At 42.9% G+C, this 17169-nt stretch overlaps 1 protein-coding gene across 2 annotated transcripts in view; it reads right to left on the reverse strand.

Annotated features, from left to right (window-relative positions):
* The window catches only part of LOC146275317 (piezo-type mechanosensitive ion channel component 2-like), a 172250-nt gene that overhangs the window by 16820 nt on the left and 138261 nt on the right, over positions 1-17169 (reverse strand). For both annotated transcript variants that reach the window (XM_084702443.1, XM_084702444.1), the window contains 4 exons: positions 880-1033; positions 743-808; positions 496-662; positions 82-266 (listed from right to left, as the gene is read on the reverse strand). In XM_084702443.1, coding sequence (XP_084558569.1) covers positions 82-266; positions 496-662; positions 743-808; positions 880-1033 — 572 coding nt within the window. The remainder of the gene's footprint in view (positions 1-81; positions 267-495; positions 663-742; positions 809-879; positions 1034-17169) is intronic.

The following is a 17169-nucleotide window of genomic DNA, read 5'->3' on the forward strand; positions in this document are numbered from 1 at the left end:
CTGGGGGGGAGAGAGGTAGTGATATGACAACATGTCCAAAGGTAGAGTAAGATACCTTACCAGACCAAACAGGTCTGTTACCTGGACAGGCTGTCACGTGACACCACAGAGTCTTGGCTCTCTTGCTGATAGGCTGACCTCCGCCACTCTGAGTCCTGGAAAATGAAGTCGTCGGGGTGTTTCTCCAGGCCTGACTCTACAGATGCACCGCAGCACATCTGCTGCTGGTAATACAGATGGATGCTGTCCCTGGAGGGGAGATTCCCCTTGGAACACAGAAACAATGTCACATATAAGACTGTAGAACACGGTTGTAATATTGTTATGTTACAACATCTCTTGTAACATCTACTGTTATGTACAACATAGCTTGTAACATCTACTGTTATGCATAACAGAGATGTTGTAACATAACTATATTCCAACCATGTTCTAGTGGAGTTACCCCTGAACCTTAACACCTAACACTGAACCCTGCCCTGGCCAGGTGGTTACCTTCTTGACCTCGTGTGTTAGCATGCAGCGCTCGATCCGCAGCACAGTAGAGATGGAGATATGCTCCTGACACAGTGAGTTCAGCCAGGCAGTCAGGCTGTCCAGCAGGGCCTGCACCAGGACCCAGGAGAACTTCAGCATGTTGAAGAGCCGTTTCAGAATGTTGTCTAGAACCAGCAGGAGAATGAGGCTTACAACCGAGACCAGAACAAAGGAAGTGGAGAGGAAAGGATGAAACACTACTAACCTGGTCTGTCTGTCTTTCCCTCCTTTTCCTCCGCCTCTTCATCCTCCAATTCAACTGCAGCACAACCTGTCATATATCATAAGAAGTGACTAGCTATGAAGCCCCTGGGGCCTAGACTCCTACTAGACCAGACCTACCTTCTTCTGTGTCCTCCCTCCCCGCCTCCTCCTTCCTTGTCTCCTCCCTCCTCGACTTTGGTCCTTCAGTGTATCTCTGCCAGAAATGTTGTTTCTCCTGGCTGCGTTCCTTCATGGCTGTTTTGGAGTCTGTGATCCATGCATGGTACACAAACTACAACACACATAGCCTTTCAGCCCAGGCAACTAGACACAGATAATTTTTTATCAATGATTTTATTGTTAGGCACAAACTTTTTTGTTTTCAACTGAAACTTGATTAGACCAAGATAACAGTGCAGCTGCTTTTATTGAATCAACACCTCCCAACTTCAGTTTTGTGAGTGAAACAAGAGTGCATAAGAAAGGAGGTGGAGTTGCTATTTTATTTAACGATTCTCTTCAATGCAAGCAGATGTCTTTTGGTCATTTTACTTCCTTTGAATATGTGGCTCTGAATTCCACTTGAGTTTTATTCCTCAACATTTACAGACCACCTAAATACTGTCCAACCGTCTTTGATGAGTTTACTGAACTGCTGTCTATAATCTGCATTGATTTTCATTATGTTGTCATTGTTGGCGATTTTTATATCCATGTTGATCATCCCCAGGACAGAGGGTCTATAGAACAATCTGATGTCATTGATAACTATGATCTGACTCAGCATATAACAAGTCCTACCCACAACAAGGGGCACACTCTAGACCTAATCATCACCAAAGGTCTGAACATTTCCAAGGTTGCTGTGACTGATGCTGTGACTGATGTTACTGATGTTCCTGTGTTTTCTTTGAGCGTGCAATCCCCCTGCACTCAAATGTCCAAACTGAGGTTGTGACAAAGCGTTACATCACTGAAAATGAGCTTGTGAATGGCTTAAATTCTAAAGTAAAACTTGTTATTGATGCCATTGCACCCACTAAAGTGAAGGTTGTCTCGGGTAAGAAAAGATCCCCTTGGAGAAATGCCACGCTGGTCAGAATAGAGAAAAGAGTGTCGGAAAGCTGAGCGCAGATGGCGAAAAACTAATCTCCAGGTTCACTGTGGTATCTATAAAGAGAGACTTTGCAATTATAATTTGTAACTTAGAAATGCAAGGCAGTCCTTCTTCACTGAAATCATAACCAAAAACAATCACAATACACGTGCCTTATTTCCTACAGTTGACAGACTAACAAAGCCTCCGGTGTCAGTAACTGCTACGCTCCAATCCACTTGGGCATGCAATCAATTTGCCTTTTTTGCAGAAAAAAATCAGAAAATTCGACAAGCAGTGCCTCCACACCAACCACAGGATATGTGCTGTCCCCATCTTTAAATAACATCCATTCAAATATCATGACACAACTTCATTCGATCAACCAAAGAAGCCTAGAAGACATCTGAAAACATCCTCCTGCAGCTTGGACATTCTACCAACACACTTTTTCACACTGCATGACCACTGATCTTTTACAAATTATAAACACATCCATTCTCTCAAGTGTCTTCCCACAAGCCCTAAAAACTGCAGTTATTAAACCACTCCTAAAAAAGGCTAGTTTACACCCAAAATAATGAAAAATTATAGGCCAATATAAAATCTTCCATAATTTAAAGATCCTATGACATGCTGTTTTTGGATGCTTTTATATAGGCCTTAGTGGTCCCCTAATACTGTATCTGAAGTTTACATTTACATTTTACATTTAGTAATTTGGCAGATGCTCATATCCAGAGCGACTTACAGTAAGTACTAGGGCTGTCCCCACTCAGTCGACTAGTCGATTTTCTGGTCGATATGCTCTTGGTCGACAAAGATTTTTTTAGTCAAGCTGCCTTATGGCAGTGTGAGATCTAATTCCCGCTTGTGTCATCATTACTGAATTAACTAAATGTTCTACAGAAATTGTAGATTATATTATTTAAGACAAATAAATCAACTCTAAAAATATATAGTTTAAAAGAAAAGGTGTAGCTGTTTTCACTTTCGTTAATCTGTGCTTTGTTTTGGTATTTTGCACACAGCACAAGCACAATCTGCTGCAGAACTACAAACTCTGCCATAGCCTACTTTGTTGGTGTTATTAGTCAAAATGGCAAAGACATCTGTGGTATGGCAGCATTTCATTAAAGTACATTTACATTTAAAGTACCGGGTGAAAACGTTAAATGCAAACTCTGCCAACGGTTTATTTTTCATAGTTTGACGTTGAATATGATGTAGCCTACCACCTGAAAAATGAAGTTGGCCTAGTCCTACTTCGCTCATGCTAACGCGTTGGTTTGAAAAATGAATATGCCTATTATAAGAATCTCATCCAAATCGAATGACATTATCTTCTCCGGCCAAGACAATAAAATCTTTCTCTGTTGCACCGTTCCCCATTTGGCTTCTACGTAAGTTCGCATGCTGCAAGTTCAGGCAGTGATAAGCGTGCTCTGATGATTTGCATGTTAAACAAACAATATTTTTCATTTGTAGTACATTGTAAGAGATACTAAATACCACGGTTACAACTGGACTGGTGATACGACTCTCATTATTAGTAGGCTATTAGCGGCTGAATCTGCAATGTCCAGCAGCCATTGAGTCAGATTGCAAAAATGTTTGTACGTTTTTGTTTTTGTTTTGTAAAACTTTTTTTTTTTTAAATTTAGATTAGTCGATTTTCAGACGTTTTAGTCGAATTGGTCAACCAAAGAAAATCGCAGTCGGGGACAGCCCTAGTAAGTACAGGGACATTCTCCCTGAGGCAAGTAGGGTGAAGTGCCTTTCCCAAGGACACAACGTCATTTGGTACGACGTCAAAAGCAGGCTAGGGAAACTCATATTAATGTTAAATAACCTCTGTAAAGGGACCTTTAAGTAAACAAAGTCGATCATGACATACTGAATTGGTTTGAATCCTACTTGAAGGACCGACAATAGTTTGTGTCTGTAGCTAATTACAGTTTAGAGCTGACAAGGATGACATGTGGTGTTCCCCAAGGTTCAATACTGGGGCCTCTTCTATTCAACATCTACATCAGTGGCGTAACGTAGTAACGATGGGCCCAGGTGCAAGATATTATGACGCCCCCCCACCCCCACCCCTCCCCCTAGTGACCGCAAAAATAAATTTGTTTCACATTGGAATAAATGGGGAAACACTGTTACATTTGGCTCCCCTCCCCTTTCTAGAAAAGGAATAGCCTCCCTACCACCCTGTTAGGCTATTGGCTAGCTTAACATAATACTAGTAACTTGCTATCCACCTAGTAGTAGTGATGGGGAAAACAAAGCTTTCCGAAGCAACGAGCTATTTGACACAATTGTCTCCAAAAAGCCTCGCTTTTTCGAAGCGTTTGATACATCTTCTCCATAGGGACATCTGCTGGTCAGTTTATGGTATGGTGACTGTATCGAGCGAAGGAAGGAATTAAGTGACGTCAAGTCCTCGAGACGTCAGTCTCACAATCGTCATTGACAAGTTGATAAATAAAGGTTATGTGACAAACAAGGGCGTAGGTTTGGTCTCAGACTTGGTGGGGACATCCACCTATCAACCCCCCCCCCCCCCCCCCAGAGCGCAAATCAAATTGCCATTCTGTATACTATCCTTAAAGAGCTAGAAATTGCACTCTCCAAAAAAAGAGACCGTGATAATGAGACTATAATGCTGAACAACAAAATGTTTTATTATCATAAACCTCACCTGAAGCCCTGATGCTGTTTCCTCAGCCTGCTCTACATCTGGAGTGTTTTCATTCTGTCTTTCCTGCATACAAAATGGTTCATTCATTTTGTAGCCTATCCTATGGCTAGCAAGTTTAACCCTCCTACCATATTGTATACAGTGTTATTTGGACATTAATAATCAAATAATGATTCATTATATTTGAATAACCAACAGTTTTAACTTATTCACATTGCCAACTGTTTTTTCCAGCACCTGTCTAGCAATGCAGTGACAGTCCATCAACTGTGAATTTGTCCGAGGCTAGACTCTTAACCTTGGTTGAAAGATTAGCTACAAAAGCTAGGTTTAGCTCTAACAATACCCTGGGTAACATATAATATCACCAGTTAATAAATGTATAAATGTTAATACTTTTTCCACAGTAGAATCTGCAATTGAAAGCCTGGTCACTACCACTGCTAGTATGGCTAGTTATTTAGCCTGACTTTTTGAAAAAGCTTCGTATGTCCCCTTTCTTCTTCCTGGGTGGAGGTATTTCTACAAAGCACAAAAAGGGGCAAACATGTACATGATGAAGGGCAAAGGGAATATTAAAATGTGTTACTCTGGCCTTTTATATATGTATTGTTGGCAGACAGCCCTAATAAGTTAGCTGTACCGTTGTCGCCGACACACCCGCTAGCTTGTCAGCGACTGCCAGTGCAAGCAAGCAAAGTAGCATGTGCTTCTTCCTGTGCGTGTCGCGTGTCAGATAACCCTCCCCCTTCTGATTTTTAGCCAATCAAATTATGGTGTTTCTTGTACTGTTGCGTCCTGGCCGTCGGAATCGATCCAAATAGCAGCACAATTCGCTAAAATATTGGTGGGGACAATTTTATCATTTTAAAATGCTGGTGGGGACAAGTACCTAGCGTCCCCCCCTAAATCTACGCCCATGGCTCAATGAACTGCGTTGTCATGACTCGTGACCTTCAGCCAAGTAGTTCCAGCAAAACTGTTAACCGTTCTAAATTATTGAGGGACAGTGACATGGCTAGATACTAAGATAGCTGGCTAGTCTTGATGTAAAACATACTGTCAAATTATAATTACTGTTATGTCAACTTTGATTTGCTATTCAACTCGCTACACATGCTGCGGCCGTACTGTAGCCTAGTACTAGTATATGGCCGATACCTTGTTTGGGAAAATCTTGATATTGATTTGGGGACAATGCCATGGCTTGTTAGCTAGCTAGACTACGATATCCTGCTTTACTTCAGATACTTAAGCAACCACAGATTGACCTTAAAATTGAACAAGACAGTTTCTATTTTGTTGAACTCAGTCAGCTGCTCGCTTCTTTTGCGAGTGTTGTCTGCCATTTGTTACAGGAGCGAACGCTGCTGCTGCTACTGCGCTAACGCTGCTGTTGCTGCTAGCTGGGGGGCTGCTGTTGCTGCTAGGGTTAGGGCCTTACGTCCACACTTCAGCGACGCGAATCGCTTGCCATCGCTCGCCTTCCCACAGTTCACCACGTTGGGGGGCGTTTCAAACTGATTATTTAGAATGTAGTTCCAGAGCCTGTTTAATATTTATCTGATCTATATTAGACATTGTCTGGTTCTCTAAAATCACTGTTGTCATGGCCAAGTGTGCAGACTTGGGTTTACGTACTCGCAACATCGATCAAAGTACAACTTATATACAAAATACAAAACTGTTTCATAAACATACACGATGACATGTGTAAAAACGTTTTGTTATATTACTCAAAGTCTGCTAATCTGTCGATACTGTACGACCAGGGAGTTCCAGCCGTTCCAGCTACTACTGTAACAAGCTAGAACATGCGCATGATACCGCTCAATAAAGCCCACAAACTTGCAAAAAAATTGTAAACAAGTCTTTGCAGAGGTTTTTTTCTCAGGGGAAAAGGCCCGCGGAGAAGGAGAGAATCAGGTAATTTTTCTGAATAAAACGTCTTTCAGACTGATAATCAATTCAAGGGAAATAATTGTACTAATTTTTTTGTGCGGCCCGGTACAAAATGACCCACGGACCGGTACCGGTCCACGGACCAGTGGCCACCGGTTGGGGAACGCTGCTCTAAAGACCCGGCAATTCAATCAATTTCCCGGCACATTAGCTATGTAATGCAATGCAGATGTGCACACCGCCCCCTACCGAACAAGATGGGTAGCTCGGTCAGCAGGGAGCTGAAGTAGAGCGGCTAGTGACGTCACTCTGCGGCGCCGCTCAGAATGCTTTTTCGTTCAATTTGCATTTCTGGAAATGCATTTGAATTTGAATTGTGGTCATGATTTTGCAGCCACTTTCTTAAAATGAAAATGCATTTCTGGAAATGCATTTGAATTTGAATTATGGTCACGATTTTGCAGCCACGTTCTTAAAATGAAAATGCATTTCTGGAAATGCATATTCATTTTCAAATTTCAAATTTCAAATTGAATTTTAGTATTTGCTGGGGCATATTTTAATCTGTGTATCATTCGTTCTTTCATTTTTCAATTGATAAACCAAAAAACAAAAAATATTTGTTTTTCCGTTATTCAATTGAGAAACCAAAAACGAGAAACCAAAAACAATTGTTTTTCTTGTTATTCAATTGAGAAACCAAAATCGAAAAACCAAATTGAAAAATGGGGCACTGACCGAAAATGATTTTGAATTGTTGTTTTTGGTGACCTGGAAGTTGTGAGGCAATTAGCTTCTCCTCCATCTTAAAAACTGAAAGCTAGAAATGTTTACCATGGTTGCTACGTTACGAGAACCAAGAAAACACTGCGATTGGCCATCGCTAGCAAAAATGTGCTCCTCATTTGCATAACGTTGAGGAAATCTCAACTCGATCACGTCGCGTTGCTATCCACAATGCACCACGCAAGCGATTCCCCTCCATAGAAAATGAATGGAAAACATGTTGTTGCTCGCATCGCGTCGCTGCAGTGTGAACGCAGGGTTACCAGGGTTAAATTCTAGTCCTTAAACGTCAGGGAGGGCTGCTTTTTGTAGACAAGTGTATACTGAAGATAGACAGTATATAGGATCCTTCCAAACAATCCTATTTCATTTGTCATTTTCCTGAGAAAGCGAACTACGTTAGCCAGGCTAGTTTCACTCGGTCAATCTATAGGTCTCTGACAGACAGAATCACTGTTTACAGGCAAAGGTCGAGCTGATCTTTGGTCAGATGTGTATGTTGACCAGTTCGGAGCTAAATACTCTTGCAAGAGCCTGGAATCGCCAAATGTTTGGAGTGACTTTGCATGGCCGGGTCTCCATCAGTTCAACACATTTGGATTCAAGTTCAAGTAATGCCACTGCATTTCACAGTTAAAACTGTAGTTTATGTCAAGTGTAGATGTAAAAGGGTTCATTTTTCACAGCTGATATGGATCCTTTCTTCTCTTTTACAGGTCTGGAGGGTCATGCAGAGGCCTGCTCAACAGAGTTCAACAGAGGAGGCTGAGAGAAAAACAGATCCCTTGCTGGACTACCCCCCTCTAGCTGGACAGCTTTTCTTCAGCCCTGACCCCAGGACAGCTTCATCCAGCTGGCCTGCCCTGACTGCTTGCCCCTGCCTGCAGGCCCTGCTTGCCCCTGCCAGCAGGCCCTGCTTGCCCCTGCCTGCAGGCCCTGCTTGCCCTGCCTGCAGGCCCTGCTTGCCCCTGCCTGCCAGCCTTCCAGAGACAGACAGTCACCCCACAGACACAGTAGCTCTGCAGACTTCTTTTTTGAGGACATTGATGAAAAAGGACAAACCAGCATTTTTTACTTTGATGAAAGTCTAAATGTTTAATCCTTTCCATGTCACAGCATGCCAAGATGCTGACTTTTAGGGTCTTAAGGAATGAAACAGGTTAAAGTTATTGACTTTTGACTTGAATCCAATGATTAGTCATCTGAATAAAAACCACTCAAGAGAAGTACTGCTTCTTGGATGATTTGTGCTCCACATCAGTACATCTCACACATTTGCCTTTGTTTCCATGGGATTCATGGAATTGCTAGTTTCTCCTCAGACATCAGTGTTTGGGAAGATTACTGTTTATTTCCACTTTTGATTTGTATTTCCATCGTAAATTTGGTCTTTAATTTCAATTGGAAGTGTTATTAAAAGGTCTTAAAAAGTCTTAAATTTAACTCGTTTACACCTGTAGACACCCTGTGAAGCCCCCACCCCCCACTCCAGAGACAGTTGGTGACAGAGAGGTGCAGACATTAAGTTAAACATAGTTATGCCTTAAGTGTACAGTAAAAAATTGAGACTAAATGTGGATGTAAATGGATGTTGACACTCAGTTCTCTGAGTTGGTGCATGTCAGTTTAGGCAAAGGTTGTCTTTTAAACCTTTAGGTTTAAAAATAATTCAGATTTGATTGGAACTCTCTCTTTTATACATTTATAGTTGGATTTGACATTTAACAGCCATTGAATTCATTAAGCAAGTTGTTTAACTCAAACAACCATAACACAGTACATATGGTATACAAAGCTGCAGTCAGATTTGGAGAAATTGTTAGCTTGGATGTTATCTTGCCATATACATGGGGTCTTGATGATGATGCGCACGCAGCTTCAAGGCAGAAAGACGCGTAACATTTCAGGAGACGCCGAGACCTTAGCGCGTCAGTAGCATCTCGTCATATCACGCAGTCGGAGCACAGCTAGATCATCAGCGCCGCTCTTGGGTACCCAGCATGCAATGCGGCATGTCAAAAAACGCCAAGACTTGTGGTAAATAGTTTGGTTACAACAGCTATGTAAGGGATTTCAGTAGTTGCGTTCGTTCAGTTAGATGTTTGTAATATTGTTGTTTGTTAGTTAAAATAATCTTGTTGGTCACCCTGAGAGTGCATGTGTGGTTTAATGGGAAGTGAGAGTTGGCCTCATACTTTTATGTTGATAAGGAGATCATCATGGGCTGTGCCATAGACCTTTTACCAATGAGGCTATTCTTCATTGTAAGATGACTGTGGTTCTGGAAAGCGGTCTAAGCCATCTTTGAGAAATTCTGGAAACAGTGTTGCGAGCAATGTGTTTTGATTGTGGGAGGCAATTTTTGGTCGACGTCTAAATTCATGCCTCCGCTACAGCATTTCTGCTTTGGCTTGACTTGTGCTGGGAGGGAGATAAACGGCATGGATTGGGGATTCGTGTGCGGGCAGGTGTATTTTTATATAGGGTGAAATGGAATGAGAAATGTAATACAAAATGTCTGAAAGGGGTGTATTTATGTAAAAGTCCACATTGCCTCAATATCTTTGTGTCAATAAATCAAATATCATTTTGACTGATGGTTTTCAAACCTTATTGGGTTCAAGATGACATCACTCTGAAGTACCATCAACAATTTCACGTTGGCATGTCAAAATATGATTGAATTTGAGTAGTTTAAACTTTGGCTGAATCTAACAACTCTTACCACAAAAGAAACAGCGTACTTTTTTATACAGTAACTGAACATGACAATATTCAACACTGAGAATAGCTCAATGGACTGGGACAGTGACCTGCAAAGTATAAGGTTGCAGGTTTGAATCCAGCCGCAGTCTTTTAGCCTGTCTCAACAGGATGACATCATTATGAAATACCATGCGCAATTTCATGCAATTCCACTTTTAAATGTCAACCGCTTCTTAACCTTTGTCCCAAAGCTGACCAAAGCTAATTCTATGCCCTTTCTACGCATACATTCTCAACAGTTGGTGTGTAGCAGAGAGGCTAGAGAGTCTGTCTTGTAACCTTACGCTCATTAGTTCAAATCCACATTCAGCCTATTGTAGTTGGCCCAACATGAAGTAGTTTTGCTCTCTTGTTGTCCAACTCTTGACCTTCTACAATGTACATTTTTATAATATTTTGCCATTTTGCGGAGGAACCCGCATCGCTGCTTGCAGCTATATTGTTAACAGTTGTTATTGTTAACATATGGCCTGTTCTCAGTCACGTTCATTGAAGCAAGCGCATGATCAGGTTACGGTTATGTTTTAGGGCCATTTAAAAAAATTCAGTGTTTTAGAAAGCATAAAACACTGCAGTTCCAGTTGCGAATAATTGCACCGTTGTCACCTTCTCACCAAGCTGCTTGGTGATGGTCTTGTAGCCCATTCCAATCTTGTCCCTAACATCTTTGGACAGCTCTTTGGTTTTGGCCATGATGGAGAGTTTGGAATCTGATTGATTGATTGCTTCTGTGGACAGGTGTCTTTTATACAGGTGAGCGAATAGTGTTTTTACTGAGTGTGCATCGTGACTGTCTCCTGACTAAGTAAGTGACTTTAAACTTGTAGCCTTTTGTTGTGTTTTTGCTAAATGTTGTGTCTGGGTAGAGCTGAGAGACAGCATCTATCCAGGCCGTTAAGTAGCTAGCTAGAAATTCGAGTTTCAGGGTATTTTCCAGGGTACTAGAACATTTTCATAGCTAGCATGTGTTTCCTTAGCATTCCTGTTCATTACACTACCCGTAGACGTATATATGTCACAAAGTATATACGGTCAACTTCTAACCTTCCCTACCTATCCAAATCTTCTCCATCTGCCCTCTCTCTTTCTTTAGGGCTCTGGAAATGCCAGTCTGCTGTGAACAAGGCAAACTTCATCCCAGCATTTGCATCCCATGCTTCTCTTCATGCCCTCGCGCTGACAGAGACATGGATCCGCCCAGAGAACACTGCAACTCCAGCTGCTCTCTCTGTCAACCACTCCTTCACTCACTCACTCACCCCGCTCAACCGGGCGGGGTGGTGGGACAGGTTTCTTCTTTCCCCACATATTAAATACACATCCACACCACTCTCTGTTACTGCCACATCATTTGAACACCATTATGTGATGCTAACCGATCCTATCAAAGCATGCTTAATTGTTCTTTATCGCCCACCAGGACCGCTAGCCGACTTTGTGGAGGAGCTGGACATGCTCCTCAATGTCCTCCCGGATGATGGAACCCCCGATAGTCCTTGGGGACTTCAACATTTACCTCCAAGGAACACAGGCCGTCGACTTCTTGTCTCTCCTGACTTCCTTCGACCTGACGCTGCTGAGCACACCGGCGACCCACAAGGCAGGCAAACAGCTAGACGTCATCCTGACACGTAACTGTTTCACTGACTTAACTTCTGTAACCCCACTGCACATTTCTGATCACTACTTTATCCAATTCTCTGTCTCTCTCCCTCCAACCACTCCTACGTCCCCTCCCCTTGTAACTTTCCGGCGCAACTTCTACTCCCTTTTTCCCTCCCATTTCTCCTCTATTGTAACATCCTCCCTCCCATTGACGAGTTCTCGTCCCACCTCACTAACACTGCCACCGACTCCTTGTTAACCACTTTAACTGCATCACTTGACTCTCTCTGTCCCCTGTCAACCAGGCGTGCACGATCTTCTCCCTCCTGCCCGTGGCTTACGGATGTTATTTGTGTAGAACGGTCCACCCTTCGGGCAGCTGAGAGGAGATGGCGCAAGTCCAAAGACAGTTTGGACCTTGATAAGTATCACTCCCTCCTTATATCCTTCTCTTCTCACATAACTGGTGCTAAAACCCTCTACTTTCTGAACAAAATTAACTCTGCTTCAAACCCCCACAAACTTTTTTCTACCTTCTCCACCCTTCTTAACCCCCCCCCCTCCCTCCACCCCGACAGTAGACGACTTCTTCTCCTTCTTTGAGAAAAAAGTGGCTGACATTAGCAGTCGTTTCCCTAAACCCACCTTTCCTACCCTCTCACACTCCATGACTGACCCAACTAAATATTTTTCTCCCGTCTGAGGCAGAGATCTCTGACCTCATTCTCTCTCATCGCCCCACCTCCTGACCCCTTGATCATATCCCCTCCCCTCTCTTTCAAACCATCTCTCCCTCCATTATAACTTTTCTTCTCCATGTCCTAAACTCCTCTCTTACCTTCGGAACCTTTCCCTCTGCCTTTAAACAGGCCAAAGTTACCCCTCTACTCAAAAAACCCTCCCATAACCCTACCGTCCTCCAGAACTACAGACCGATATCATTATTACCCTTCTTTTCAAAAACTATTGAATGTGTTGTATCTAACCAACTGTCAAACTTTCTCTCTCAGAACAACCTGCTTGACCCCAAGCAAACGGGCTTCAAGACTGGCCACTCCACAGAGACTGCCCTCCTTTCAGTCACCACTGCCCTCTAGTCTGCCAGAGCGGCTTCCAGGCCATCCCTCATCATTCTGCTGGACCTTTCTGCAGCGTTTGATACAGTTAACCACCAGATCCTGCTCTCCAGACTTTCTGAGATGGGCATCAGTGTTACTGCACTCCAGTGGATCTCATCCTACTTGTCGGGAAGATCCTACCAGGTCTCCAGGGGAGGCAAACTGTCAGGCCCTTGCCAGCTCTCCACTGGTGTCCCACAGGGCTCCGTCCTTGGACTCCTCCTCTTCTCTCTCTACACCACCTCACTTGGACCAATCATCACCTTCCATGACACGCAGCTGTACCTGTTGTTCCCTCCGACTGATCCGGGGATCTCAGCTAGGATTGAGGCCTGCCTCACAGACATCTCCGCCTGGATGACCGAGCACCAACTCCAGCTGAACCTCGCAAAAACAGAACTTCTCATCATCCCGGCTAAACCATCTCCCACAATCTGTCAATCACCCTGGGATCTGCGACAGTTACAGTGCCTTGCGAAAGTATTGGCCCCCCTTGAACTTTTTGACCTTTTGCCACATTTCAGGCTTTAAACAAAGATATTTAAAACCTTTTTTTTATCAACAAGTGGGACACAATCATGAAGTGGAACGAAATTTATTGGATATTTCAAACTTTTTTAACAAATCAAAAACTGAAAAATTGGGCGTGCAAAAGTATTTGGCCCCCTTAACTTTAGACTTTGTAGCGCCACCTTTTGCTTTTACAGCTGTAAGTCGCTTGGGGTATGTCTCTATCTGTTGTGCACATTGAGAGACTGAAATTTTTGCCCATTCCTCCTTGCAAAACAGCTCAAGCTCAGTGAGGTTGGATGGAGAGTGTTTGTGAACAGCAGTTTACAGTTCTTTCCACAGATTCTCGATTGGATTCAGGTCTGGACTTTAACTTGGCCATTCTAACACCTGGATATGTTTATTTGTGAACCATTCCATGGTAGATTTTGCTTTTTGTTTTGGATCATTGTCTTGTTGGAAGACAAATCTCCGTCCCAGTCTCAGGTCTTTTGCAGACTCGATCAGGTTTTCTTCCAGAATGGTCTTGTATTTGGCTCCTTCCATCTTCCCATCAATTTTAACCATCTTCCCTGTCCCTGCTGAAGAAAAGCAGGCCCAAACCATGATGCTGCCACCACCATGTTTGACAATGGGGATGGTGTGTTCAGGGTGATGAGCTGTGTTGCTTTTACGCCAAACATAACGTTTTGCATTGTTGCCAAAAAGTTCGATTTTGGATTCATCTGACCAGAGCACCTTCTTCCACATGTTTGGTGTGTCTCCCAGGTGGCTTGTTTACTTTAAACAACACTTTTTATGGATATCTTTAAGAAATGTCTTTCTTCTTGCCACTCTTCCATAAAGGCCAGATTTGTGCAGTATACGACTGATTGTTGTCCTATGGATAGAGTCTCGCACCTCAGCTGTAGATCTCTGCAGTTCATCCAGAGTGATCATGGGCCCTTTTGGCTGCATCTCTGATCAGTCTTCTCCTTGTATGAGCTGAAAGTTTAGAGGGACGGCTGGGTCTTCGTAGATTTGCAGTGGTATGATACTCCTTCCATTTCAATATTATCACTTGCACAGTGCTCCTTGGGATGTTTGAAACTTGGGAAATCTTTTTGTATCCAAATCCGGCTTTAAACTTTTCCACAACAGTATCTCGGACCTGCCTGGTGTGTTCCTTGTTCTTCATGATGCTCTCTGCGCTTTAAACGGACCTCTAAGATATCAAAGTAAAGTAAGTATATATGAAAGTAAAGGGGCCAAATACTTTTGCACGCCCAATTTTTCAGTTTTTGATTTGTAAAAAAAGTTTGAAATATCCAATAAATTTCGTTCCACTTCATGATTGTGTCACACTTGTTGTTGATTGAATTTTTTTTTTGATTTTATTTATATCTTTATGTTTGAAGCCTGAAATGTGGCAAAATGTCAAAAAGTTCAAGGGGGGCCAATACTTTCGCAAGGCACTGTACCCCATCATCCTCTGCCAGGAACCTTGGGTTACCATGGGTTACCATGGATGACGAGCTCTCCCCCACAGCCCACATTGCTGCAGTCTCCCGGTCGTGTAGATTCACCCTCTACAACATCTGGAAGATCAGGAGATGCCTGTCTGAGCACCCAGCTGCTACTAGTCCAAGCACTGGTGCTCTCCAAGTTGGACTACTGCAACTTGCTTCTCGCTGGTCTCCCAGCATGTGCAACACACCCTCTTCAGAGGATTCAGAACGTGGCGGCCCGCCTGGTCTACAATCTACCCAGACGCTCCCATGTTACTACGCTCTTCATCTCCCTTCATTGGCTTCCCATCACGGCCCGTATCAGATTCAAGACTCTGGTACTGACCTTCCGAGCGGTGAGCGAGACTGCACCCGATTGCATCAAGTCTCTCCTCCAGCCTTACACCCCCACCCGCCACCTACGGTCTTCTTCTGACGAGCGGCCGGTCCCAACACAAGTACAACCGGGAGTACAACGGCACTTAGAAATGATTGGCTGGACCGGATGTTAGTTTCCCCCAGGATCACAATGACTCTTATTGAGAGACTCGTTGCTCTTGTTGGTTTGTTGTAATTGTCTTAAAATGATTGTACTCGCTGTGAAATATATTATTGTTGCTTGCTTTTCCCACAGGAACACTCTTGCACTTTTGAGGTTCTTGCTGTTTAATTGTAACTTGTCTAACTACATGCTCTTATTGTTCTTCCCTTTGGGACTTATTTGGTTTAATAAGACTTTAATAATAATAAAACTATTTATATAGCACATTTCATACAAGAATTGCAGTTCAATGTGCTTTACATAAAATCAATAAAAACAATAATAATAAAAACAACAATACAAGTGATACAAGTAATACAAATAAAAAAATATATAAAAAAAATGTTTCGAGACAAAATACAAGCCGCAGTCTTTGCGGAAATCAAGAGCAGATAAGCCGCAGTCTTAGCGGTCTATCAAATTAGTCTCGGACTCGAGCTGCCTTTGCAGTTTCCAAAATGTATAACAACCCAGACTAGCCGCACTCTATCTGCGGTCTCTCTAATCCGTCTTGGACCGAGCTGTCTTTGCAGTTTCCAAAACATATAACAACCCAGACTAGCCGCAATCTATCTGCGGTCTCTCGGATCCGTCTTGGACCCGAGCTGCCTTTGCAGTTTCCAAAACATATAACAACCCAGACTAACCGCAATCTATCTGTGGTCTCTTGAATACAATAAAGAGTAATTAAACAATAAAAAACTATAATAAATAAATAAAAACTGTAAAACCCTTCTGGGATAAAATTAGTTAAATGCTTTGGTAAAAAGATGGTTTTAAGCTGTCTTTTGAAAATTTGTAGCATGTTTGCTTCCCTAATATTTATGGGTAATTTGTCCCATAGTTTTGGAAAGTAATTGACAAAGGCCACATCACCAATCTTCTTATGACTGCTTCTGGTGACCTCTAATAGGTTTCACAATGTATGCTTGATGTTTGGCTACCCGCAATGTTTGGGGCTATCTTGTTGTTATGATCAGTGACCTATGCACTTTTGTAAAACTCTCTCTTGGAAGTCGCTTTGGATAAAAGCGTCGGCTAAATGCATAAATGTAATGTAATGTATGTATTTATTTATGTATTTACATATGTATTTAGTTATGGCACATTTAGTCCTCTATACATCCTCTGAGTTAAGCGCGGGCATGAGAACTATTGAAAGCCAACATCAATGGAGCTCCGATACCAGGATCCACTATGGGACCCGGCGACAAAATACTTCACCACACTTCAGATATAAGTTTTATAGCTGCCGTATAACTTTAAGCAGCCAATGGCGTTCTCAGATTCAAGGCAGCCGGCTGCAGCCGGGGCTGCATGAAGTCGAACACACCTAATTGCTGCCGAGCTCATGCATAATTTGAATGCAGTAGCCAGTCTATACTGTGGCATCACGAGAGGACGTGTGGTAGAGGGGCGTTATGTTTCTCTCCAGGAGTGGCTACCATGCACAAGATGGCTGACGGGAGAACTACGTCTTCCAGAATGCACCACGCAGACAGGTGCAAATGCCTCAGACCCTCTGATTGAAGAGAGAGCTCTGGTTTGGGAGAGAGAGAGTACAAGAGTGGACCCACACACCAAGCAGGGGGGAGCGTACCTGGCACAAACTGAGTTTTATGCCAGAGGAATAAAATGATCTGGCATATACCGTTGGCAGGATCCAAATGAGGAGCAACTTAACGAAGCCTGTTTTGCTTTAAAATAACTTATGTTTACTTCCTGAAATAGTTATTTTGTTGGTGAATAAACCGGTTTCTTTGTTTGAACGCACTTTTGCCTGCTCTGTGTGGTTATGACGCACTGCCGTACACCCCGCTTGGTGGTCCAGCCTCTCATGATACCACAATACATTGAACCTTTAACCACACTGTTAATATCACAGGTGAAAAAGTGGTGGACTTCATAAAATAGTA

Source organism: Hypomesus nipponensis, chromosome 8 (genome assembly GCF_054491055.1).
Source record: "Hypomesus nipponensis isolate SF chromosome 8, ASM5449105v1, whole genome shotgun sequence".
Lineage (NCBI taxonomy): Eukaryota > Metazoa > Chordata > Actinopteri > Osmeriformes > Osmeridae > Hypomesus > Hypomesus nipponensis.